This window comes from Ascaphus truei, chromosome 11 (genome assembly GCF_040206685.1).
Source record: "Ascaphus truei isolate aAscTru1 chromosome 11, aAscTru1.hap1, whole genome shotgun sequence".
Lineage (NCBI taxonomy): Eukaryota > Metazoa > Chordata > Amphibia > Anura > Ascaphidae > Ascaphus > Ascaphus truei.
This window is the reverse complement of record NC_134493.1, coordinates 54,217,298-54,245,061: the sequence shown is the minus strand read 5'-3', so window position 1 is coordinate 54,245,061 and position 27,764 is coordinate 54,217,298. Positions and strand designations below refer to the sequence as shown.

General features: G+C 53.0%; 1 protein-coding gene across 1 annotated transcript in view; it reads right to left on the bottom strand.

Annotated features, from left to right (window-relative positions):
• XPO6 (exportin 6) overlaps positions 1-17,495 on the bottom strand; it is a 50,003-nt gene extending 32,508 nt beyond the window's left edge. The window contains 12 exon segments of the mRNA XM_075566377.1: positions 3,392-3,461; positions 3,893-3,985; positions 4,837-4,945; positions 5,052-5,161; positions 5,790-5,916; positions 6,925-7,414; positions 8,735-8,812; positions 10,183-10,342; positions 10,618-10,815; positions 13,649-13,761; positions 15,980-16,070; positions 16,497-17,495. Coding sequence (XP_075422492.1) covers positions 3,392-3,461; positions 3,893-3,985; positions 4,837-4,945; positions 5,052-5,161; positions 5,790-5,916; positions 6,925-7,414; positions 8,735-8,812; positions 10,183-10,342; positions 10,618-10,815; positions 13,649-13,761; positions 15,980-16,070; positions 16,497-16,499 — 1,642 coding nt within the window. The 5' untranslated portion in view covers positions 16,500-17,495.
• Between the last annotated feature and the right edge of the window lie 10,269 nt (positions 17,496-27,764).

Below are 27,764 nucleotides of genomic sequence, written 5' to 3'. Positions count from 1 at the left end.
CCCTCCCAACCTCTGGGGCCGTGTATCTGCTCTCTGCCGGGACACCTCCCAACCTCTGGGGCCCTTTATCTGCTCTCTGCCGGGACACCTCCCAACCTCTGGGGCCCTGTATCTGCTCTCTGCCGGGACCCCTCCCAACCTCTGGGGCCGTGTATCTGCTCTCTGCCGGGACTCCCTCCCAACCTCTGGGGCCGTGTATCTGCTCTCTGCCGGGACCCCTCCCAACCTCTGGGGCCGTGTATCTGCTCTCTGCCGGGACCCCCTCCCAACCTCTGGGGCCCTGTATCTGCTCTCTGCCGGGACACCTCCCAACCTCTGGGCCCTGTATCTGCTCTCTGCCGGGACACCTCCCAACCTCTGGGGCCCTGTATCTGCTCTCTGCCGGGACACCTCCCAACCTCTGGGGCCCTGTATCTGCTCTCTGCCGGGACCCCTCCCAACCTCTGGGGCCCTGTATCTGCTCTCTGCCGGGACCCCTCCCAACCTCTGGGGCCCTGTATCTGCTCTCTGCCGGGACCCCTCCCAACCTCTGGGGCCCTGTATCTGCTCTCTGCCGGGACCCCTCCCAACCTCTGGGGCTCTGTATCTGCTCTCTGCCGGGACCCCTCCCAACCTCTGGGGCCCTGTATCTGCTCTCTGCCGGGACCCCTCCCAACCTCTGGGGCTCTGTATCTGCTCTCTGCCGGGACACCTCCCAACCTCTGGGGCCGTGTATCTGCTCTCTGCCGGGACCCCTCCCAACCTCTGGGGCCCTGTATCTGCTCTCTGCCGGGACTCCCTCCCACCCTCTAGGGCCGTGTATCTGCTCTCTGCCGGGACCCCCTCCCAACCTCTGGGGCCGTGTATCTGCTCTCTGCCGGGACTCCCTCCCAACCTCTGGGGCCGTGTATCTGCTCTCTGCCGGGACTCCCTCCCAACCTCTGGGGCCCTGTATCTGCTCTCTGCCGGGACTCCCTCCCAACCTCTGGGGCCGTGTATCTGCTCTCTGCCGGGACCCCCTCCCAACCTCTGGGGCCCTGTATCTGCTCTCTGCCGGGACCCCTCCCAACCTCTGGGGCCCTGTATCTGCTCTCTGCCGGGACACCTCCCAACCTCTGGGGCCCTGTATCTGCTCTCTGCCGGGACCCCTCCCAACCTCTGGGGCCCTGTATCTGCTCTCTGCCGGGACCCCTCCCAACCTCTGGGGCCCTGTATCTGCTCTCTGCCGGGACCCCTCCCAACCTCTGGGGCTCTGTATCTGCTCTCTGCCGGGACACCTCCCAACCTCTGGGGCCGTGTATCTGCTCTCTGCCGGGACCCCTCCCAACCTCTGGGGCCCTGTATCTGCTCTCTGCCGGGACTCCCTCCCACCCTCTGGGGCCGTGTATCTGCTCTCTGCCGGGACTCCCTCCCAACCTCTGGGGCCGTGTATCTGCTCTCTGCCGGGACTCCCTCCCAACCTCTGGGGCCGTGTATCTGCTCTCTGCCGGGACTCCCTCCCAACCTCTGGGGCCGTGTATCTGCTCTCTGCCGGGACCCCCTCCCAACCTCTGGGGCCCTGTATCTGCTCTCTGCCGGGACACCTCCCAACCTCTGGGGCCCTGTATCTGCTCTCTGCCGGGACACCTCCCAACCTCTGGGGCCCTGTATCTGCTCTCTGCCGGGACCCCCTCCCAACCTCTGGGGCCGTGTATCTGCTCTCTGCCGGGACCCCTCCCAACCTCTGGGGCCCTGTATCTGCTCTCTGCCGGGACACCTCCCAACCTCTGGGGCCCTGTATCTGCTCTCTGCCGGGACCCCCTCCCAACCTCTGGGGCCCTGTATCTGCTCTCTGCCGGGACCCCCTCCCAACCTCTGGGGCCCTGTATCTGCTCTCTGCCGGGACTCCCTCCCAACCTCTGGGGCCGTGTATCTGCTCTCTGCCGGGACCCCCTCCCAACCTCTGGGGCCGTGTATCTGCTCTCTGCCGGGACCCCTCCCAACCTCTGGGGCCCTGTATCTGCTCTCTGCCGGGACACCTCCCAACCTCTGGGGCCCTGTATCTGCTCTCTGCCGGGACACCTCCCAACCTCTGGGGCCCTGTATCTGCTCTCTGCCGGGACACCTCCCAACCTCTGGGGCCGTGTATCTGCTCTCTGCCGGGACCCCTCCCAACCTCTGGGGCCCTGTATCTGCTCTCTGCCGGGACACCTCCCAACCTCTGGGGCCCTGTATCTGCTCTCTGCCGGGACTCCCCTCCCAACCTCTGGGGCCCTGTATCTGCTCTCTGCCGGGACACCTCCCAACCTCTGGGGCCCTGTATCTGCTCTCTGCCGGGACCCCTCCCAACCTCTGGGGCCCTGTATCTGCTCTCTGCCGGGACCCCCTCCCAACCTCTGGGGCCCTGTATCTGCTCTCTGCCGGGACACCTCCCAACCTCTGGGGCCCTGTATCTGCTCTCTGCCGGGACCCCTCCCAACCTCTGGGGCCCTGTATCTGCTCTCTGCCGGGACCCCTCCCAACCTCTGGGGCCCTGTATCTGCTCTCTGCCGGGACCCCCTCCCAACCTCTGGGGCCCTGTATCTGCTCTCTGCCGGGACCCCCTCCCAACCTCTGGGGCCCTGTATCTGCTCTCTGCCGGGACCCCCTCCCAACCTCTGGGGCCCTGTATCTGCTCTCTGCCGGGACACCTCCAAACCTCTGAGGCCCTGTATCTGCTCTCTGCCGGGACCCCCTCCCAACCTCTGGGGCCCTGTATCTGCTCTCTGCCGGGACCCCCTCCCAACCTCTGGGGCCCTGTATCTGCTCTCTGCCGGGACCCCCTCCCAACCTCTGGGGCCCTGTATCTGCTCTCTGCCGGGACACCTCCCAACCTCTGAGGCCCTGTATCTGCTCTCTGCCGGGACCCCCTCCCAACCTCTGGGGCCCTGTATCTGCTCTCTGCCGGGACCCCCTCCCAACCTCTGAGGCCCTGTATCTGCTCTCTGCCGGGACCCCCTCCCAACCTCTGGGGCCCTGTATCTGCTCTCTGCCGGGACACCTCCCAACCTCTGGGGCCGTGTATCTGCTCTCTGCCGGGACACCTCCCAACCTCTGGGGCCCTGTATCTGCTCTCTGCCGGGACACCTCCCAACCTCTGGGGCCCTGTATCTGCTCTCTGCCGGGACCCCCTCCCAACCTCTGGGGCCCTGTATCTGCTCTCTGCCGGGACCCCTCCCAACCTCTGGGGCCGTGTATCTGCTCTCTGCCGGGACCCCTCCCAACCTCTCTGGCCGTGCAGGGTCAGGGATATAAAATACACAGCAGCTAGGAAACAGCCCTTCTCCTTTAGGAAGTTTTGGAAATGGAACACAATTCCGCTCCTCGGGGACGAGGCAGCATCAGGACGTACGAGGTGTAGGTGTAATTGGGAGGGGGATGTGGCGTTGGGTACCTGTCCCGTTTGCGACGATGCACTGCTGCAGTCCCAAGTAAACGGCTAGGTTCTCCTGCAGAGCGGCAAACTGTGGAGACAAAAGGAGAGCCAAGAGGTGACCAACTCTGCTGAAGTAGAGGATTCTGGGAAGAGCGAGGCAGTAGGAAGTATGCAACCTCAGTGGCGGCGTAAAGATGCAGATAAGCCCTACCCCACTTTACTATAATTAGTGGGGGGATAGAGGGAAGCAGGCCACTCCGACAACATTAGGGGAGTAGGGGAGGAGTATAATATTAATTAGGAGGGCAGTAGTAATATCACTGCCACTGAATTGGGTGAACCCAGTTCGAACAGCAATGCAATGAGGCACTGCAGGAGTTTGACGACCACTCGATGGGGGTTGTGTAAAGACGTGGCAATGCCCTCCCTCCCCCCCCATTCATTTTGTAGGTCTCTGGCATGGAGCGGTGTGAGCCTTCACCTCTAGGTTGTCAGGGGGAGGGTATTGGAGGTAGTTACCAGCGTGGAGAAGGCGTGCGTGGGAAGCAGCTCCATGATTTTGGCGACCACTTCCAGGCTGTGACGCAGGTACCGCTGCCACTCCGTCTGCTGCTGTGAGAGACGACGAACAGGTTAGCAGGACGACCAACAGGTATCTCCATCAGACACGGCGCTCTCTCCACCAGCCCCCAGGACAGACCTCTGAAGCCAATCGGCATAGACGCCCTCTCAGAACATAGAATGTGACAGCAGATAAGAGCTCCTTGGCCCACCACGTCTGCCCATTTTCCCATCTGCCGTTAGACCTCAGAGCCTACGTGATCCTCGTCTTTCTTTCAGAGTTATGATAACCTTATGTCTATCCTAAGCATGTTTAAATTGCCTTACTGTATTACCCCTAACACTTCTGTTGAGAGGCTCTTCCACTCACCCAGCACCCTGTCTGTGAAGGACTCCCTCAACCTCCTACCCTCTTCGGAGAATGACCTCTTGTTCGATCGCTTCAACCCCATCCTCCTCCCCAAGGAGTAGCACAGATAGCAGGTACGAGATCATTGCCCGTGTTAGAAATCGTATCTTTCCCCGACCCGAGACGTTAAGAGTGATTGATTGCAATGGCAGCTTTATTTTTTACATCCCTCTTTCCCCCACTCCTGTCAGACAGAATTGGGAGCGCGTCACCGTGCTCAATTAGACACCTCTTCCCTATCCCATCTTCCACTTCCTAGATTAGTATAGCAGAACGCTATGAGGATGGGGCGTCCCTCAGGTCAGATACCTTTCTCACCTCCTCCCCTCCCCTCTTTTCTTCTGTCCAGGGCAACACACCAGCATGTAGATACCACCAGTAACCCCCACTAGACACAGCATCTGCTCTAATTCTCCGAGATGCAGAGACTTCACATCTAAACCTCTTCTCTGCCTCACCACCCTGTCTCCCATATTCAAGGTCCTCTCCTCACATCATCGTCCAAGGTCTCATCGTCCAGCTCCTCCAGCTGTGCCTGGTTGTAGCGGAACTGGATTCGGTTCAGCACCTCGGTCAACAGCAGCACCAGCGCGTCCTCGTATCTGAGGGCAAGGGGTACAGTTAGCTAGGTACCATAAACTCCCTCTCCGGTGGGGGCGAGACATCCCAACGCGGCAATGTCCTACCGAGCCCTCCCAAGCCCCGCACCTGCTGATGATGGTTTCTTTGTCTTCTAGCCGGTTCTTTATCTTGTTGGTCAGATAGTCCAAGAACAGGGCCCAGATGTCCAGACAAGACAGGTATCCGTCGTGCGTGGGCTGCAGGAAGAGGACAACGAGTGAACCCGTGGCGGGGAGCCCGCTCTGGGCTGTGCGTCACCTATCGCAGCAACGTTCACATGTAACCACGGAATTGGAAATGTAGCCGCCGCACCCCCTGACCCTGAGGTAAGTGTATTAGTGTCAGCGGGTCGGCAGCGCACGGTAGGGGTTTACCTTTGCAGCGAAACCGCCGACAGCTAAATATGCCGAATGACAGCGGCAAGTGGCCGACGGCTAAATGTCCTAGACAAGGGGAGCGCAAACTTTTCTGCAGGGCCCCCCGGTCTTCCCTGCCTCGATGCTCGCGCCCTACCTTAGACCTGCGTCAAATGACACTGCGGGGTCATGTGACCTGTGGCGTCATTTGACACGTGGTCACATCACATGACCCTGCGGTGTCATTTGACACCACGTTGCCATGGCGACATCACAGAGCACCTGAACCTCAGTTAAGTATAGCTTTGCAGGGGACTCAAGCGATCCCCCCGCATTTAATTTAAATGCCTTGGGGAATAGCGTGGGGCCTCTGCAACCGCCCGCGCCCCCACCAGAAAAATCTCCCACCCACCTCCGTTTGCGTGGGAGAGACAGCAGCACACCCCGGGCATCACAAGACACAAGGTACCTGATGAAAGGTGTATTTAAACAGCAGCGACAGGAATTCAACTACAGGGAACTGGGCGTTGGACTCGATCCTCCGCAGATGAACGCTGACAAAAAGCCGCAGGAAATCTGTGAACTTCTCCACGTAGCTGCCATGAAATGGGGGGGGGGGGGGGGGGGAAGAGACGTAAACACTGCGTTAGGTGCTGAACACGTGATTCAAGAATCCATTTTTTCTATGTTGTATAAAACTTGGTAATTACAATAAGGATTTGTATATGTTGCTAGTTGTAATAAGTCCAAGCTGACGATTTAATTTATTTTTTATTTTTGTGACACCCCCTCGCCCCTTTAATATTTCCATCAATACAATCCACACAATGATAAGTAATTAGCCAAGTTGCCGATCGATGGGCGAAGATTCGGCTCGGGGGTTCACTAAATGACCGCAGAGGAGCATTCTGCAGTCAGGGTGACTTTGCAAACGGTTGCTAAAGAAAAAGGCTTGTTACATTATAATACATTAAAAATGTAATTCAGAGCTGTTAAAAAACAAAACAAAATGCTACAAGTATTTTCTCATAGTACAGAACTGATTTATTAATAAAAAAAATAAAACACATGTAAGATATTGCTCGGTCTGCAGCTTTAATCAATATTGAACAAGGGACTATTTCAGAACAGAGATTGATAGTATGATTAGACAGTTCTACCATGAATGTCTTAAAGATAACTGCTAAAGACGGAAAAATTCTTACCGTCTTTTAATTGCTTTGTTTAATCAGGTTGATCATGAGAAAAAAGTAGTAACTGCCACATATAGCTGGTCATAAGAAAAGGGTATATGGGTTTTGCTTGGACACCTAAAGAACAGAACTAGGAAACACCATCATGCTGATAGTTCTCCCTCTGAACCTGGACTGTATCCATATGCCTGTAATATGCGTACGCCTCTGAAACAGAGATACCTGCCTCAATCTTGAATGATCTAAAGGACTAAAGAACTATCTTCACTGGGACACCTGGTGGTGGGGACTTGGCTATAGATGACTACTCAGAGGTGGGACAGGCTAGACGTACCACTGTCCCCTTCTGTATCCGACATCCCCATTTGATTTTGGGAGGGTGATGGGGGTGGGGGAAGGACAGGATCTCACCTCTCGTCCAGCTCCTCCAGCCGGCTGCGTACGCTGTGCGCGTTGGTCTCCCGCGTGATGCGTTGCAGTAGGTAGAAGGTTTGCTGGCAGACGCGCAGCAGGTACTCCTGGAACTCCAGCGGGACGCAGTTCTTGCACATCAGCTCGTTGATGCATGACATGGCCAGCACCCCCAGCCTGCCCCGATCCCGCTGAGAGGGGGGCAGGACAGAGGGCAGCGGGGGGCTGCTGCTGCCGTTAAGGATGGACGACGAGGTGTTGGTGGCGTTCTGTCGGGAACGGGTGTCGCAGCCCAGGCGGGCGAAGTGGAAGATGGTAGTGAGGAGAGAGGGGGTGATGCTGGCGGAGAGGGGGATCCAGCTAAAGAGGTGGGAGAGGCACTCGAGGGCCAGGCTGCACACGCGCTCGCTCTCCGCCTCTAAGCTTGGGGGAGGCTGGCTCAGCTGTTTGGCCAGGCGAGGGGTGTGCATGAGGTTGCCGAGAAGGTCGTCTGACAGAGGAGGAAGAGGAAGAGAGAGGGAGTTGGTTACACAGTGGGTTACGGAGCACCCGTTGCCATTTCTACAGGTGTCCGACTGCCCACCCTGCCTTCGGGGGTTTTATTTCGGAGGGTGACGCATGAATCGTGAAATTTTCAAATGGAAGAAGAGAGATCTTTAGGACTGGAGTTGAGCACCCATGGCTAGCCAACCCTGTCCTTGTTCGAGCCAATAAAGATAATGGGGGAGGAGAGCAGGTGGCTGTTGCCTGCGCAAACTCCTGTCCAGTTGGGACATCACACAAGAGGGAAACAGCCAGAAGAAATCCAACCCCTCCCCAAATCTACAACCCAATGTCAAGATTATATTACAAATGCTAAAGGGAGGTCCTTTAACACGTCACCGCCCTCCTCAGAAGAGGTGCACACCTTCCAGTAACCCCCAATAAGACCATGTTGCTGTTTCTCTCCCCCTGCCTCAGGCAGGCAATTGGTTAAGCAGAGTAACGCAATTGATGAATCGTGAGAACTTTCAAACAGGAAGGAAGTGTGGAGAGACAAGCTCGCACAAACACGTCTCATCTCCGGGGAGCTGTGCAGCACAGCAAGGCCACCACAATCACACAGGAAGAGGCGGGGTGCAAGGTATCGCAAGGCCGCCACAATCACACAGGAAGAGGCGGGGGTGCAAGGTATCGCAAGGCCCCCACAATCACACAGGAAGAGGCGCGTGCAAGGTATCGCAAGGCCCCCACAATCACACAGGAAGAGGCGCGTGCAAGGTATCGCAAGGCCCCCACAATCACACAGGAAGAGGCGCGTGCAAGGTATCGCAAGGCCCCCACAATCACACAGGAAGAGGCGCGTGCAAGGTATCGCAAGGCCGGCTTAAGGAAGCAGCCTTGGAGAACACAGAGGTGAAATTATATGGCCTATACCAGGGGGTGCTCATTTCCAGTCCTCAAGCCCCCCGCCCCACCCGCATCACCTTCACCCTAAACCCACTCCCAAAGATCAGGGTATCAGGATATCCCTGCTTCAGCACAGGTGGCTCAATAAGTCCCAGCACAGGTGGCTCAGTCTTTGACAGCTTCTGTGCCACCTGTGCAGCAGCAGGGATATCCTGAAAACCTGACCTGTTTGGAGGTGGGGGGGGGGGGGAGGCTTGAGAACTGGCGTTGAGTACCCCTGGCCTATAGCACCTGCAACCATAAAAGTAGCCACGTGGCCAGAGTGACAGTGGGAGCCTCGCTGGGCTCACCCACATCACAGAATGTTCCGACCTTAAGCTACATAGACACACATCCCGTCTTCTCAATAACGGCAACTTACCGGTATCTGACGGCGTGGGAGAGGGAGGGGGCGTGGCTGTGGTAACACTGTGTTTATCCCAAATATTTTCCAGCACGCCTATGGGGGAACAACATTTACAGTGAATATCTCTCAGCATCAATATAACATGAGACGCAGTGACAGGGACACGGAATATACACGTTATTAGAATGAGCGACGGGGACACGGTATATACGCGTTATTAGAATGAGCGACGGGGACACGGTATATACACGTTATTAGAATGAGTGACGGGGAGACGGTATATACACGTTATTAGAATGAGTGACGGGGACCCCCGACCTTACACCTGCTGTATAGACCAAAGTTTCTGAATGTCTCTCTGCGATACCATCCTGGATGGCCCTCCACCGGCTTAACTTAACATGTCAAAAACAGAGCTCCTCATACTTCCTCCCAAACCTGGCCCTACTACCTCCTTCCACATTACTGTTGGAAGTTCTATCATTCACCCAGTAGCCCAAGCATGCTGCCTAGGGGGTCACACTCGACTCCTCTCTCACATTCGCCCCTCACATTCAAAACGTATCTAAAACCTGTCGCTTTTTCCTCCGCAATATAACAAAGATATGCCCTTTCCTCTGTTGCTCGACTGCTAAAACTCTGACACAGGCCCTCATTCTCTCCCGTCTCGATTACTGTAACCTCCTGCTGTCCGGCCTCTCACCTGTCTCCCCTACAATCTATCCTTAACGCTGCTGCCAGAATCACTCTACTCTTTCCTAAATCAGTCTCCGCATCTCCCCTCCTGAAATCCCTCTCCTGGCTTCCGATCAAATCCCGCATCTCACACTCCATTCTTCTCCTCACTTTTAAAGCTTTACATTCTTCTGCCCCTCCTTACATCTCAGCCCTAATTTCTCGCTATGCACAATCCCGACTCTTGCGTTCTGCTCAAGGATGTCTTCTCTCTACCCCCTTTGTATCTTAAGCTCTCTCCTGCTTTAAACCCTCCTCAGCGACCGCCCCGCACCTCTGGAATGCCCTTTCCCTCAGTACCCTCTCTATCCACCTTTAAGACCACCTTAAAACACACCTGCTTAAAGAAGCATATGAGTAGCACTGTGGATAATACTATACACAATACATAAAGCTTGGCCCCCTGCAGACGCACTTACCGGAACGCCCTCCTAAAGTATCTGTATGTTCCGCCTACCAATTAGATTATAAGCTCTTCGGAGCAGGGACTCCTCTTCCTAAATGTTACTTTTATGTCTGAAGCACTTATTCCCATGACCTGTTATTTGTATTTGCTATTTATATGATTACCACATGTATTACTACTGTGAAGCGCTATGTACATTAATGGCGCTATATAAATAAATAAAGACATACAATACATACGTTGTTAGAATGAGACGCAGTGACGGGGACACTGTATATACACGTTATTATTAAAATGAGCACACACACACACACACAGTTACCTGTCAGCAGGCCCAGCACGGCTGGCACTTGCTCTAGCAGCAGTTTCCGGAGCTCCTCTTTCCTGGCCACGCTGAGGTCCTCACGGGGACACGCCAGCTCCTCCGACGCCGTCTTCAGCATGATCAGCCCCAGCGGCGTGGTACTCGGGGTCTGAATCAGCTACAGAGCGAGACAGTGGGGTGAGGGCGAGGCACAGGACCCTGCCAGAGGGGCTTGCAACACGGGACGAGGGCCATGTACCGGGCGAGACAGCACAGGGCGCGGGCACAGGGAAAGACAGCCCGGGACCCTGCAACACTTTGGGTGCATTAGCCCAGCCTATGCTAGGAGCCTGCAGAGCATCGCTCCACTAACTCCTTCTGAAGACATGTTTAACGGGTTGGGCGTCTGGTTAGGTGACCTCGACGCGCAGTTTCCCCCCGGCCCTCACCCACCTGCAGGATGTTGGTGAAGAAGTCGTGGTAGAACATGGGCCAGTCCTGCCTGCCCATGTCCACGATGACCTTGCACAGCTTGTTGCAGATGAAGCCGGGAAGCGTCTTGCGCTGGCTCAGCAGCAGCTTGGGCAGGGAGCTGCGGATCTCCATCTTCTCCGCCGAGGGGACCCCCAACCACATCTTGTTGATCAGGTTCTGCAAGACACCACCCAAGGAAAAGACAAGACCAACAGAGTGAGGGGGTCGGGATCAACACCCAGAAGACCAAATGACAACGGCAAGGTTTTCCACGGGATGCCCACAAACATCATTCCCCTTACTGCCACACATCAGGCACCACGTGAGGGATTCAGTTGCCATTAGTGGTTGTTTCCAGACAACGAGGCAAATGGAAGCAGAGGCTCCCCTAATCCTGCTCCCCGCTCGCACGATCTCCCCCACAGCCGGCCGGGACATTCAGCAGAGCAGGCAGCAAAAAGGGCTATGGGTCAGTCTCTCCTAGGGGCAAAGTGTACTAATGGCAGTGACATGTTCAAGGGGTCAGTCCCTCCTAGGGGCAAAGTGTACTAATGGCAGTGACATGGTTAAGGGGTCAGTCCCTCCTAGGGGCAAAGTGTACTAATGGCAGTGACATGTTTAAGGGGTCAGTCCCACCTAGGGGCAAAGTGTACTAATGGCAGTGACATGTTCAAGGGGTCAGTCCCTCCTAGGGGCAAAGTGTACTAATGGCAGTGACAGGGTTAAGGGATCAGTCCCTCCTAGGGGCAAAGTGTACTAATGGCAGTGACAGGGTTAAGGGGTCAGTCCCTCCTAGGGGCAAAGTGTAGTAATGGCAGTGACATGGTTAAGGGGTCAGTCCCTCCTAGGGGCAAAGTGTACTAATGGCAGTGACAGGGTTACAGTTTCACATCTGGGTAATTGATACCTTGTTTTTGTTTACCAAAATCTGACACCGAAGTATTTTTTTTTTTTTTTTTTAAAGTGAGACTTGGGAGGGGTTTGATTTCCTCTGGCTGCTCCCTTGTGTGTGATGTCACTGAGTGATGTCACTGCCTAATCAGTGTGCCACCTTCCCTTATCTTTATCTGCTCACTGATAAGGACAGGATGGGACACAGGAAAGAAAACGCTTGCTTGGCACACACTCCCTCCATTCAGAGACCAGAAAGAACTTGAACCGGCCGACCATGCGAGATCGCTCCTTTAAAAGCGTACAACCCCACAGCAGGTGAAAAGTCAATATTTCAAGCCTCCCCTTCTCTGGAAAGACTCCGTCCCCTTACAGAACTGTTCTATTTATTGGCATCTTGTGAAAACACACACGACGGACCTTCTGCTTTTTGTGTCGGAAACACTAAACTCGGCCACTTCTGTTTATACGCCGGACGATGACATCATACTTTCCACAAACCCGGCAACGCTAACACTTTGCTTTGACGGCTGACAATCATCCACAAAAGACATTAGGTAAAGCTGGTAAAAACCTCGCAAAGCATGTGTTTGCTGTGGAAACGGTGCGCTTAAAAACAACGTTAGTTAAAAGCAGATTTTGTATTACAGGTTTTAAGTAGAGGTGCTGAACCCCGTTAATTTCAGCTCCGGGGACCCCCTGCTTGCAGAGATACAGACCTCTCTGCAGGGGGCGCTGGTACCTCAGCAGAGTTTATAGGTCCCGGTCACGCGGGCCAATAGGAAGCCGCAGCGGATGACGTCACAGCTTCCGATTGGTCCCCGTGACGCTGGACATTGAAGCATCGCCATTAGATTGCGGATCACAGTTTCTCTGACTGCAGGAGATCCCGGCAGCGCTGCGGGGGTTGGCTGCGGAGGCTTCTCCGGAAGCAGTGGGTCACCTTTCATTTAAACCTGGAATACATGTATATTTACACGTTAACCGAAGTTCTGCTTTCAAGACGATTAAAAAAAAACCTCGAAGCACTTTGTTAGAAGGGCCGGGAGGTTTCCGTGGCCACACGGCTCTCCAGCACTGCAAGGGTTAAATCAGAACCTCCCCCTATAGGAGTTTAATGCATATTACAACATTAGATTGCAAGCTCTCCGGGGCAGGGATTGCCTTTTCCGATCTTATTTGTTGCACTTAATTTTATAATTTCCTTACTGCATTGTCTCTTATTAAGTGCCAAGTACAGCTGTGAACGCAATATAAAAGATATACATATAAAAGATATACATCTTATCTTGCCCTCTGAGCAGGACCTGTGCGTTTGTTTTCAACAATCATGTTTATTTTAGCGTTAATAAACACGATTCTCTTAATTGCTGGCTTTTTGGGCTCTGGGGGAGGCCGCCATTTTAACATCCCGGACACTTAATATTTTAAACGCTTCTATCGCCTGAACGGAGCATATTTCAAAAATAAATACAACCAGCGTTGGATGGGAAGGGGGTGACGGGAGGCGCGGGGATAATCTTTATCCAAGGTCTTCTAGGCAGAAGACTGGCAGACCTCAAAGCTGCAGATAACGTGCAACTAGGCTGCTGGCAGAGTCATCACAAAGCCGTTATTCACCAAACAGGCGCAGCGAGAATTCAGTGTTCCCAGAGAAAAGAAACAATCATTTCTCACAAAACAAATAAGTGAAACGGTTCCTTTAACGCAGCCAACCCCCCCCCCCACCAAATAACATTTTGTTTGGTTTACCGCTCCCGAGGGACAAGAATGGCAATTCTTCCAGAGAACTACAAAATATGGCTGCTGGTATCAACGACAGAAAGCAGCCGAGACTGCAGCCATTTTGGAGAAGGTCGGTGGACCCCCGTTTCACATTGGTAAGAAAAATGGCGGGAAGAGCAGCTTGCTACTTTAAAGGGGGGCGCCAACTTTCTAAGGAAGCCAATTCCACTGCGATTGTTACAAGTTTGTGGGGGGGAGGGGTGATAAACATTTAAAGAGCCATTAGGCCATAGGAGGGATATTAAAGATCGGACCAGTTGAACTCTGGCCTTGCACACGGTTTGAAGCTGGTTTGGCTCCTTTTGCCATTGGGGTTCAGGTGGCGACTCCTCACCTCAAACACTGTTAGACTGTACATCAGGACGTAGTCATTGTGGGAGCTGGACAGGAAATAGAAGCAGAACCTCCAGGCTCCAATCTGCTGGGCAAAGTTATTCAGGAGAGCCTCTGAGGAGGGGAGAGGGGCGAGAAGGACCACGGTCAGTGTACCTGTGATGGGTCACCCGAATCATACAGCCCCCAAAAGGCCCCCAGGCCTCGCACCTTCCTGGCATCCTACCTCTGATACCCAGAGGCGCCCAGGCCCAACAGCTACCCGCCCAGAGGCGCCAGAGGCCCAACAGCTACCCGCCCAGAGGCGCCAGAGGCCCAACAGCTACCCACCCAGAGGCGCCCAGGCCCCACAGCTACCCGCCCAGAGGCGCCCAGGCCCCACAGCTACCCGCCCAGAGGCGCCCAGGCCCCACAGCTACCCGCCCAGAGGCGCCCAGGCCCCACAGCTACCCGCCCAGAGGCGCCCAGGCCCAACAGCTACCCGCCCAGGCCCAACAGCTACCCGCCCAGAGGCGCCCAGGCCCAGCAGCTACCCGCCCAGAGGCGCCCAGGCCCAGCAGCTACCCGCCCAGAGGCACCCAGGCCCAACAGCTACCCGCCCAGGCCCAGCAGCTACCCGCCCAGAGGCGCCCAGGCCCAGCAGCTACCCGCCCAGAGGCACCCAGGCCCAACAGCTACCCGCCCAGAGGCACCCAGGCCCAACAGCTACCCGCCCAGAGGCGCCCAGGCCCCACAGCTACCCGCCCAGAGGCACCTAGGCTCAACAGCTACCCGCCCAGAGGCACCCAGGCTCAACAGCTACCCGCCCAGAGGCGCCCAGGCCCAACAGCTACCCGCCCAGAGGCACCCAGGCCCAACAGCTACCCGCCCAGAGGCGCCCAAGCCCAACAGCTACCCGCCCAGAGGCGCCCAAGCCCCACAGCTACCCGCCCAGAGGCGCCCAGGCCCAACAGCTACCCGTCCAGAGGCGCCCAGGCCCAACAGCTACCCGCCCAGAGGCGCCCAGGCCCAGCAGCTACCCGCCCAGAGGCGCCCAGGCGCTACCTGCCCAGAGGCGCCCAGGCCAGGAACCTACCCGCCCAGAGGCGCCCAGGCCCAACAGCTACCCGCCCAGAGGCGCCCAGACACAGCAGCTACCCGCCCAGAGGCGCCCAGGCCCAACAGCTACCCGCCCAGAGGCGCCCAGGCCCAACAGCTACCCGCCCAGAGGCGCCCAGACACAGCAGCTACCCGCCCAGAGGCGCCCAGGCCCAGCAGCTACCCGCCCAGAGGCGCCCAGGCCCAACAGCTACCCGCCCAGAGGCGCCCAGGCCCAACAGCTACCCGCCCAGAGGCGCCCAGGCCCAAAAGCTACCCGCCCAGAGGCGCCCAGGCCCAAAAGCTACCCGCCCAGAGGCGCCCAGGCCCAAAAGCTACCCGCCCAGAGGCGCCCAGGCCCAATAGCTACCCGCCCAGAGGGGCACAGGCCCAATAGCTACCCGCCCAGCGGCGCCCAGGCCCAATAGCAACCCGCCCAGAGGCGCTCAGGCCCAATAGCTACCCGCCCAGAGGCGCTCAGGCCCAATAGCTACCCGCCCAGAGGCGCACAGGCCCAACAGCTACCCGCCCAGAGGCGCCCAGGCCCAATAGCTACCCATCCAGAGGCGCACAGGCCCAATAGCTACCCGCCCAGAGGCACCCAGGCCCAATAGCTACCCGCCCAGAGGCTCACAGGCCCAACAGCTACCCGCCCAGAGGCACCCAGGCCCAACAGCTACCCGCCCAGAGGCGCCCAAGCCCAACAGCTACCCGCCCAGAGGCACCCAGGCCAAGAACCTACCCGCTCAGAGGCACCCAGGGCAGGAAAGTACCCGCCCAGAGGCACCCAGGGCAGGAACCTACCAGCCCAGAGGGACCCAGGCCAGGAACCTACCTGCCCAGAGGGACCCAGGCCAGGAACCTACCTAGGTGTCGAAGACTACTCCTAACTCCCACCTCTCAGATGACCAGAGGCGCACACCCGCCCAGAGGCACCCAGGTCCTGCAGCCACAGCGTTGGCCCCATTTATGCCAGGCCCTGCACCCACCTAGGTGCCAAACACTACTCAGCCACAACTCACAGATGCCAGGCTCCGCCACCCACCCTTCCTACTTCAGGAGGTGCCAAGCAGGGCACCCGTTCCCACCAACAGTGTGCCAGACCCTTCAACAAGAAATATGTAAAATCAGTGAATGGGCGTTGGGCATATCGTCACCCACATTGCCCCCTGCAGTGGACATAATGACCCACCCGGCAGACCACCCCCACACACTGGGCACGCTCGTCAGCCCCCTCCATGCCCAGCGCACTCACCTATCTCCCGCTTGCGCTCGTTCGTAGTGCCCGCGTGGAAGAACTCGCTCATCAGACTCTCCAGCGCCCGCAGCGAGGCCTCCTCCGAAGCCTGCAGAAAGTGAGACGCTTAACAGGGTGAACACTGCCAGGCTGAGCCAGCGCACTGCAGGAGAAGGGTTACCACCAAGTCACACACAAAGCTTTCGCTAACAAATTCACTGCTCCAGATAGCTGCAGTATGCTGCTCCAGTAAACGCACTGCTGCCAGCGATGCATGCAGAGCGTTGCTCCATTAACCATTCTGCTGCGATGCAGGTCTGCAGAGCATTGCTTACAGGAAGGCCTGCAGAGCATCAAACATTAACCTCACAGCAGATATGGAGGCTTAGTGTCACACACAGAGGCCTAGAGACTGCTGCTATAAGGCCTGCAGAGCATTGCTCCAACAACCTAAAACTACTGGGGAGATTCAGAGCATCGCAGTCAGGGGCCCGACCAGTTGAAGGAAATCAAAATCTCTGCATTTAGGACTCACCATGCTGTGACGTGTCCCCTGGATCACTTGGTGTCACCGTCGCTCCCCCAGTTCATGTCACCCAGCCTGGGATGAGGTGACCCCTGAACCCACCCAATATAAAATAAATGGCACAAGGAGAACCCGCTCTCCTTCCCCACCTCACAAAAGGGACCCCCACCCTGTAAAGACACCCCCTTAAAAAATAAAATTAAAAAAAAAAAAAAACAAACAAGAGTGTGACCACCCCCCACCTTAGTAGTAACAATCTCTCAAAGAGCCAGTCTCACACTGAAAACACCCCTCAAATATGAGTCAAGGTATAAGTGACAACTACCAAATGAGACAGCCCCCAGAGACCCCTCATATAACCCAGCTGTCCCCTTAGAGCACAGGCAGGAGATGGGGGGGGGAGGCAGGGGCACCCCTTGTATAAAAACAGACCTGAAGAAGCCCACCTCTCACCCACACTGCAAGGGCAATACTACGTTGGGGGCTTGTTCCCAATTGCCCCAGCTGGGGGTTATAAACTATAGGGACCCCTCCATCCCTTTGGCCAAGGAATGGGGGGGGGGGGGGAGAGTGGGAAAGATTGGGCAGAAAAGTGGGGTATGGGGCAGTGTTAAAAGGTGGGGGGAGATATGAAGGGTAGGAAAAGGGTGAGGGGTAGGGATGAAGAGGGGTCTGTAAAGGGGATGAGGGCAGATATGCGGTGTAGTAAAGGGTGGGGGTAGTAATGGGGTGAAGGCAGCTGTGGGGGGGTAATAAAGGGAAGTGAGGGCAGACGTGAAGGGTTAATAAAGAGGGTAAAGGTGCAGATTTAGTAGCCTGTGGCCCCTTCCGGTTCCGGTTTAAGGAGGTAGGGGGGAGGGCGGTGGGTTTCCCGGTCTTCCTTCCTCTCGCCGCCTCACGCACTCACAGACAGCGCAGCCCGCCCCGCCCCGCTTCGACGGAAGTCATCTTGATCGGGGCCGGGACCGGAGCCAATCAGATCATAGAGACGGGGGATCGCGAGGATGGAGGCGGGACCGATGTAACAGATCAGCCAATGAGCGGCGTGGGAGAAGGAGGGCTACCATCTTGGTAGGGGAATGCCGCGTCCTTAATCTAAGGATCGGCCAATCCGAACGACAGAAAGCGGTGAGGTGGGCGTGAACGTCACCCCAGCCATGTGACTGCTATGGCTTGTATGAAGCAGCTAGAGCCGCCATATTGGTAGAGGAAGCATATTTTTGAAGGCTGTTGACCTGTTGGTTCTCACTGAGTGAGTTCTAGTCACTAAAGTCACGATGATTCCATGTAAATGTTATTTTTAGCACTATACATGCTAGTGTGGCCCAGGCAAGTTAATTAAAGGTGTGATCTCATGTAGCCGGACAACAAATCTAAATGGCTTTCTTAAACTAAACTTTTCTTTGTGAAAATTAATTACACGTCACAACGTCTTCTAAACAGGAAGTGAGTGTTTGCCAATCAAGTGTGTTCGGTACCCTTTTATCCCACCCTACCCTTATCAGAGAGCCAATAAAGATAAGGGGAGGGAGTCGGGGGGCTTTGCCGGTGCAAACTCAGTGACAGATAAAAAGGAGCAGCCAAAGGGAGTCACCCCCCCTCCCACGGCTCAGCTCACGGTGTTAACAAACTAACTTTATAGAATACATGCTGCAAATACCCGACGTTGCTCGGGAATTCTAAGAAACCAAATAATACTGACAGTTATCAGTAGATAGATAATGTAATGTTTTAGTTTCTTAATTGGAAATCCCCTGCAAAGACGACAACTCCCCCTATAATAATTTCATGGCCTCTGAGGTGCTGAAGTGTCTGGTCGGGAGCCTCTAATGCTGTGTGTGTGTGTGGAAAAAAAGAAAAGGCCGTATGGTGCTGAAACGAAGATCAATGGCTTGTATAAGCACATAATTGAGCAATACATTTCCACTGTTCAAATTGAAGTATCAAAGTATCACACACATATGAATAGACCAATTGTCAAATAATGACAACACCACTATCCACTGTGAATCGAATAGCTGGATGGAGTTTCACTTCTTAAGTTGTAAAAACTCCCACTGGCTAGTGTCCAGACATATGAACATCGATGTGGACTAATAATATGGTGTACAGGAGTAATTTAACTCACATTTGTTTGGTCTTCTGTATGATGTTCCTCCACAGGTGTGTGCTACCGTTTCTCCACGAAATCCAAACAGGCAGGCACAGGAAAGTTGGAGCACCCCTGCAAACAGTGGAAAAAAAGAAAAAGGCTGCAAGAGAGTGTGTCCCATGAATACAAATATATTTAATGGATCAAAGCATCAGCTACAAAAACGGGCCCCCACCAACGCGTTTCGAGCGACACGCACCTTGATAAAAAGCGTGTCGCTCAAAACGCGTTGGTGGTGGCCCGCGGGCTCGTTTTTGTAGCTGATGCTTTGATCCATTAAATATATTTTTATTCATGGGACACACTCTCTTGCAGTCTTTCTCTTTTTTCCCACTGTTTGCAGGGGTGCTTCAACTTTCCTTTGCCTGCCTGTGTGTGTGCGTGGGACATTGTGCTCTCGTCCCACACAATCACCTCGTGCACGGGAAGAACTTTGGCCGCTCCTGTATTTTTGCTAGTGTTGCAAATTGGATTTTCAGAGTGAGCAAGATTACGTGGGAGCTTGAAGGTTGTGTGATGGGATCATGTCATTGGTGAATAGGGTTACCAGGGGGCGTCTCCTAAAATACTGGACTCAATGGTGAAAGGTGCGTCGGGTCACTATGTCCAGGGAGGAAAATACCGGACACATACATGTCCAGTATTACAGCACCTCTCATTTTTTACCGGACAGTGTCCAAATACTGGACAGTCCGGTTCAATACCGGACACCTGGCAACCCTATTGGTGAATTGCATCCAAACATAGATATAAAATCTCCTTGATCTCAGGAACCATCATGCAAAATGTGGTTACGATTGTGGCGGTAAGGCGCCCAGGGACCAGTATGGTAAAGGTTAATGCCGGTCCCTGGCGCTCATCTAGCCACCAGCTCCCTGGACCACCTTGTTCTTACATGCCCCGGTAGCCCCTCGCATCCCATGTAAACTGTACTCATTAATTATGTGTATAAAAACGTATCGCACATATACAAATCTGCTTTGTACAACAATAAAGCAGAGTCACGGTCTCTGGACATGCGGGGCTGAGAAACCCTTGTGTCCGGAGAAAATGGCTGCTGCTGGGACTGGAGGTGGGGGGGAGTTGCCAGGGGACAATAGGAGAGAGTGGCCGGGGGCAGAGATTGGGCATGGGGGGCCTTCCGACCGAAAAGAGGAGCATTTGGTTCCCTCCACAGCCAGAGAGGCGCCAGCCCAGGGTGGGATATCCTGCCGGCCGGGGAAAGCCGTAAGTCCACGTCTCCTGATAGGTGCCTGAGCAGCATGTGCCCGGTAATTGCTCACCAGTCCTCCTACCGTGATTTCCTATGGTAGCGGGGAATCTACGTAAGGGGTAGCCCGTTCCAGAGCTCACTCTGATCCCGACGTGGAGGAGGACTAAGCGGTGTGCTCCGAGGGTGTGCCGGAGACACCTGAAAACAAGGCTGGGAGCAGATCCGTGCGGGAGATTGAAAAGTGCTTTTGTATCTTGCCGGAGAAGCGCAGCGCAGGACTTTTCTGCGGGACTTGTCAAAGCGCTCCGCCGCGAATTATACCAGAGAGGTCTGGACGGTCCCTACCTTAGAGAATGGAAGCAAACCTTGGGTAAGCCTTTGATATGGCGCCCAGCACCTAGCCAGCTAGGACCCCCCCCCCTCCTCCGTATGCCCCCGTATAGCTCTGATTTGTGTTTTTGGGCTTTGCTTGCTGGCTGCGGCTGGAATAAAACCTCTTTATTGAACTGCTCTGTCCTGTCTGGTGCTTTGCTCCCCGGGATAAGTCCGGATCTCCCGTGACAACGATATCTTAAGAGGCGTCCAAATGCGCAGCAAACAGATAAACAACTTTCCCAAATATATAGCAGAGAATGTAGAACTGGGGGGCGCGGCGGTTACAGAGGCCCCTGTAATTCACTTACCTGAATTCAGACCAGGTTGCCTTCAGATCAGGCTTCAGGTGCCGCGTCGCCATGGCGACATTTGACGCCCGTCGCCATTGCAACGCGCCGTCAAATGACGCAACGGGTCACGTGATGTCACATGACCCCATGGCGTAATTTGACACCATATTAAAGGTAAGGGCGGGGGGGAGTGGGATCCTGGGTGAGAGCAGGCGGGGGGGGGGGGGGCAGCGCAGAAAGTTTGCGCTCCCCTGATGTAGAATATCTACAGGCACGTCCTAAGCATAGGAAATGTATAATGTGAATAAAATCCTGGCGCTAGCTAGCCCATCCACGGAGCGCTAGGTTCCAAATGGAGCAATATATGTAATCCAAAAATATAAAAAAGATGGAGGCACACGGGGAGGAGTTGCGAAGTCATAGCTAGAATTTACTGCGTCACAAGGGCAGAACAAGTAACGCTTTGAGGACACAGCCCCTTCCTTAGACATAACCACATGGGGAGTGTAGACAGCAAAAAATGTCTCTTAAAGCTGTAGACCAGGGGTGCTTCCACTGCAGCAAGGGATTCTGGGAAATGACATGCAAATGAGCACACTGCCACCTTTTGCTTCAAATCCACGTGACATGGACCCCTATAAGCTTACGCTTGCTGCATTGCACAGCTTTTGAGCACAGCCAGGGTTAAGATGCATAGCCAGTAAACCCACCCACAGAAAGCCGTTTCGACCTTAATGGGTCTCATCAGGGTGGGGTTGGTTATACTGGCTTTGCAAAATGGAGCAGGGATAGGTTTCACCACACTTAGTTAAGTTATGGTGGGTAAAAAAAGTGACAAAAACCCTCCACAGTAAAGCATATAGCAAATGGAAATATTAATGGAAATATATATATATGCAGGCTTACGACACTTTGGCCAAAGGGTTTAACTAAATAACCAAGTTATTATTACTATTATTATTCAAGTATTTATACTTTATACTCATTACCATATATGTTTTGTTAATTTGATGTAGCATTGGGCACCCGTGTCTTCTGTTGTACGTATACATTTGCCATGCTCAGTAGCTAGCACTCATTTTGGCATAAATATATATATTCATGATGTGGTGGATGTAGGAGTTTGAGCTATCTGGGAATGTGTGTTTATATATATATATTTATATATATATATATATATATAATGCAGTTGTGTTAATGTCACCACTCCGATACAGATGCAGCGGACGTTATTCGAACAAATCACGGCGCCGTTTTCGTGTGCGCTGCTGTGCTCCACGCGGCATGAACGCCGCCAATCGCCCCAGGCACACGTGTTTATCGCGGTTGCTTTGTTTGAATTTCATGGATTTTATGCAATTATAGGAAATGAATGAATTGTGATGTGTACAGTACTGTGCTACTGTGTCAATTTCAGGTGTTTAAAAGCCAGAACACTAAAGTGCCATTTTCTGCGCTCGCGTCTTAAGGCGGTGCGGTTGGAAGAAATCCCGCGCCATGTCATGGCTATTCCGAGGTATACACCGCGTGAAGTGTTTCAATAACGGCCGCTGCATCTGTACATGAAAGATAGTTTATCTACCACAACTATAAATCGGGAGACATTAGAAGAACAAGCTCTTGAATATACTTGCTGGAGAGACAAAATAGACCAAGAATTGGATATACACATATACATATATATACACCATGTTCATTGTTATTCAAGATCTTAATCTAAGGTTTATAACACATTTCTTAACTACATTATGCTTAAGAATTGATTTTTCAGGGCTCCCTTTGTTGTCATTTTCAGCAAAAACTGGCTGCACATAACAGTGTCAAGTGAACGAGTCACTGCGGTTTTATGAGAAGCCCTTGGCAGCAGTAAAGAGACCAGAATCAGTTGTCTATGTTATAGAGTAAGGGTGCTCAACTCCAGCCCCCCTCCCCCCCCCCCCCAAACAGGTCAGGTTCTCCAGATATCCCAGCTTTAGCACAGGTGGCTCAATCAGAGAGTCAGTCGAAGACTGTGCCTCTGATTGAGCCACCTGTGCTGAAGCAGGGACTGATTGAGCCACCTGTGCTGAAGCTGGGATATCCTGAAACACTGGCCTGTTGGGGGGGGGGGGGGGCTTGAGGACTGGATTTGAGCCCCCATGTTAAAGACCAGACAAAGATGAGAGTACAACTCATCTGTGCGACAGCTTAAGCTTGGCCGAAATTGGGTAATGCCACAGGACAATGATCCCAAGCACACCAGCAAATCTACAACAGAATGGCTGAAAAAGAAAAGAATCAAGGTGTTGCAATGGCCCAGTCAAAGTCCAGACCTCAACCCGATTGAAATGCTGTGGCAGGACCTTAAGAGAGCTGTGCATAAACAAATGCCCACAAACCTCAATGAACTGAAGCAGCGTTGTAAAGAAGAGTGGGTCAAAATTCCTCCACAACGATGTGAGAGACTGATAGTCATACAGATAACGATTAATTCAAGTTATTGCTGCTAAAGGTGGTTCTACAAGCTATTGAATCATAAGGTGTACTTAGTTTTTCACACATGGCTTCTCCATTTTGGCTTTATTTTTGTTAAATAAATTATGACACGGTGTAATATGTCCTGTGTTGTTGTTCATCTGAGGTTGTATTTACCTAATTTTAAGACCTGCTAAGGAACAGATGATTGTTATTATGTCCTGATATGTAAAACCATGGAATTCAAAGAGGGTGTACTTTCTTTTTCATACAACTTTATATATATTTACTGTATTTTGCTAATTCTTAAAGACCTGATTACATGGTTTCTAATGTCTGTATATCATGAGTGGATGATAGGTATGGGACCCTGATGCCTGTGTATTAGGAGGGAGTGAAATGTATGTGTCCCTGATGCCTGTGTATTAGGAGGAGATGAGAGGTACGTGTCCCTGATGTCTGTGTATTAGGTGGGGGTGAGAGGTATGGGACCCTGATGCCTGTGTATTAGGAGGGAGTGAAATGTATGTGTCCCTGATGTCTGTGTATTAGGTGGGGGTGAGAGGTATGTGTTCCTGATGTCTGTGTATTAGGAGGGGGTGAAAGGTATGTGTCCCTGATGTCTGTGTATTAGGAGTGAGTGAGAGGTATGTGTCCCTGATAGCTGTGTATTAGGAGGAGGTGAGAGGTATGTCCCTGATGTCTGTGTATTAGGAGGGGGTGAGAAGTATGTGTCCCTGATGTCTGTATTAGGAGGGGGTGAGAGGTATGTGTCCCTGATGCCTGTGTATTATGAGGGGTGAGAGGTATGTGCTCCTGATGTCTGTGTATTAGGAGGGGGTGAGAGGTACGTGTCCCTGATAGCTGTGTATTAGGAGGTGGTGAGAGGTATGTGCCCCTGATAGCTGTGTATTAGGAGGGGGTGAGAGGTATGTTCCCCTGATGTCTGTATATTAGGAGGGGGTGAGAGGTATGTGCCCCTGATAGCTGTGTATTAGGAGGGGACGAGAGGTACGTGTCCCTGATGTCTGTGTATTAGGAGAGGGTGAGATGTATGTCCCTGATGTCTGTGTATTAGGAGGGGGTGAGAGGTATGTGCCCCTGATGTCTGTGTATTAGGAGGGGGTGAGAGGTACGTGTCCCTGATAGCTGTGTATTAGGAGGTGGTGAGAGGTATGTGCCCCTGATAGCTGTGTATTAGGAGGGGGTGAGAGGTATGTTCCCCTGATGTCTGTATATTAGGAGGGGGTGAGAGGTATGTGCCCCTGATAGCTGTGTATTAGGAGGGGACGAGAGGTACGTGTCCCTGATGTCTGTGTATTAGGAGAGGGTGAGATGTATGTCCCTGATGTCTGTGTATTAGGAGGGGGTGAGAGGTATGTGCCCCTGATAGCTTTGTATTTGGAGGGGGTGAGACGTGTGTGTCCCTGATATCTGTGTATTAGGAGTGAGTGAGAGGTATGTGTCCCTGATGTCTCTGTATTAGGAAGGGTATGCGTCCCTGATGTCTGTGTATTAGGAGGGGTTGAGAGGTATGTGTCCCTGTTGTCTGTGTATTAGGAGGGGGTGAGAGGTATGTGTCCCTGATGTCTCTGTATTAGGAAGGGTATGCGTCCCTGATGTCTGTGTATTATGAGGGGGTGAGAGGTATGTGTCCCTGATGTCTCTGTATTAGGAGGGGGTGAGAGGTATGTGCCCCTGATAGCTGCGTATTAGGAGGGGGTGAGAGGTATGTGTCCCTGATGCCTCTGTATTAGGAAGGGTATGCGTCCCTGATGTCTGTGTATTACATACAGAAGGGTTAAGCAGCCCATTCAGATAACTGACATTCCTGACATATTGGGGGGGAGCTGTCATGTTGCATCTTGTTCCTCCTCTGTTCCCACCCTGGGGTTCCTCTTACAGTAAGCAGGCACCCTGGCAACAGCCTGATATATACGGAGAAAGCAATGTCCCTATCTCAGTGTAACTCTGGGCCAGGCAGCCATATAACCGAAGATACACAGTATTCTGGAAGCCAGGGGTCATGTGTAAGATGATTTAGCCCAGATAGTGTCAACTCGGCCCTCTTTTCCAAGCACAACAAGTTCTGTTTCTTTTCTTTACTTTATTTGGGGAAAGTAGCATAAAATACAGTCACTTGTGTAGAGATGTTGATGCATGAATAGTGTCTCTCTGTGGGTGCCTTGGTAGTTAAGAGCAGGTGAAAAGATAATCCTACCATACAGGAGTATACAGCAGTGCTCACTCACCCAGAGGTAATGGTGGAAAAGGAAGTGAGGGGCAAGGGTCACACTAAAGGTTCAGTGAGACTGCACTAACTGTCAGCAAAAGACAGGGGGGAAAATGGGAAAGCCCAAAACTAGGAGGACTGGAGAAGTTGCCAGAGCAACCAGGGGTATGACAGACTGGAAGGAAAAAGAGATACATAATGTATCCATTCCATCTGCACTGAGAGAGAACTGCAAGGAAAGTGACATCCTAGTGCAGCTAGCAGGGGGAACTGCCAAGGGAAGGGGGGCTGAAACAGAAAAGGCAGACAGGGGTATTTCTGTTCCATGACACTCCCCGTCTGTTATCTGGAGATACCACTATTTAAGGTGTATGTGGAACATATGTGCAATATAACATAACATAACAACTTCATGTCCAAATAACGGTGGGATACCGGCCGGTACCACCAGCTTGACGTCCTTTGACATCTCGGTAAGGTAGGTGGAGGCACAGCTCTAGGTCAGCTTGATGCACCACAATGTCTCTCAGAGTTCATAGAACTGGTAGTCAGTTCTTCCTTATTATAGTCCGATTTGGGCATTAGGAGGATAGTCTCTGTGATAGGTCTTAAAATGGTTTTAACGATCCCATTCTGGGTCACTCGAACTTCCACTTTGCGGACCCTTTCATCTTCGCTTGGGATGGTTTTGATTATAAGTCCCATAGGCCATTCGTTTCTCGTCACCTGTTTGTCTTTCAACAGAACCACATCTCCTACTTGGATATCTGGTTTAATCGTTTGCCATTTATGGCGTTCTTGGAGTGTCACCAGGTACTCGCGTCTCCAGCGATCCCAAAATGTGTTGGCCAAGCTCTGCACCTGTCTCCACTGTCATTTGTACATATCCTTAGAGTTGAAACCTTCGACTGGGGTGGGGATGTTCCCTACTTTCTGGGTTAGCAGCATTGCTGGAGTCAAAATACTTGGCGATTCTGGATCTGTTGACACTGGAATCAAAGGCCTAGCATTGATAATCGCTGATATTTCGGCCATGAATGTGGTTAACACTTCGTGAGTGAGTCGAGTCAGGTCGGCTTTTAGCATCATAGAGTCCAAGATACGCCGGACTACCCCGATCATGCGTTCCCATGCTCCGCCCATGTGAGAGGAGTGAGGAGGGTTGAATGTCCACGTGCACTCTTGGTCGCGCAGGTATCTTTGGATACTATTGTATCTATTATCTTTAGTGTTTATTTGTAATTCCTTACATGCTCCAACGAAATTGGTGCCACAATCGGAGCGTATTTGTTTAACTGGTCCTCTGACTGCAAAGAATCTTCTGAGGGCATTTATGAAGCTTGAAGCATCCATAGATTTTATAATCTCGATGTGTATAGCTCGCGTACTCATGCAGGTGAAGAGTACCGCCCATCGTTTCCTGTTTGCTAGTCCGCCTCTAGTTCTGCGTAAGATGACCATCCAGGGCCCAAATACATCGAGTCCTACATAGGTAAAGGGGGGTTCTGTATTAAGTTTGTCGATAGGTAAATCTGCCATCCTTTGGTCTTGGCTCTTTCCTCGCAGCATTCGGCACCTGACACATTTGTGGAGATTATTGGCCACGCACCTTTTCATGCCAACGATCCAAATGCCTGCCGCCCTAATAGCGCCTTCGGTGAAGTGTCGTCCCTGATGCATGATTTGTTCGTGGTAGTAGCGCACCAACAAAGTGGCGATGTGATGTCGGCCGGGGATGATAAGAGGGTTGCATTCCTCCCTGCTCAGTTGGGACTTGTTGAGGCGGCTTCCTACTCTCATGAGGCCGTCATTGTCGATGAAGGGATTCAACTTCCAAAGTGGGCTGTTTTTGGGAACACTCTTCCCTCTGCGAATCAATTGATCTCTTCCGCATACGTTTCTCTCTGAACATGACTGAGAACAGTTTCCTTAGCCCTTGTGACTTCCTCCACGGTGCGCAGCTCTTTGCAGATGTGCCAGCCGTGGCAGCCGGTAGTTTTACCATCTGGTGTCTGGCGGAAGGAGGAGGCTATATGCCTGAGATGGGCTACTGCTCGCAGAAGGGCTGTCCACCTTGAGAAGCGATGAAATCGATGTGATCCGAATGCGTTTTTGTGCAATACATTGGTGAGTAACACGGATACTTGTGGGGGCCTTATCTCCGTATCCTTCTCGGGATCCACGAGTTCAAAGTCGCCAACTGGGGTTGGTGGCGTTTCCGCGGGCTGCGCAAGAAACTTTGGTCCTGTGAGCCACGACGTGCTCTGCAGTTGAGATGCGGGTACTGATCTGGTGGCATGATCTGCGGGATTCTGATCTGTGGGCACGTGGTGCCATTGTTCTGGTTGGGTTGACTTCCTGATTCTTTCTACACGGTTAGCTACGTATACGTAGAATCTCCTTTTCTTGTTGTATATGTATCCCAGCACCACCTTGCTGTCCGTGTAGAATCTGACGGCATCTGGTTTGCTGTCCATCTTGTTCTCGATGAGCTCCGCCAGTTCTACCTCTAACACTGCACCACATAGCTCGAGTCTGGGTATAGTATGGTCGGGTTGTG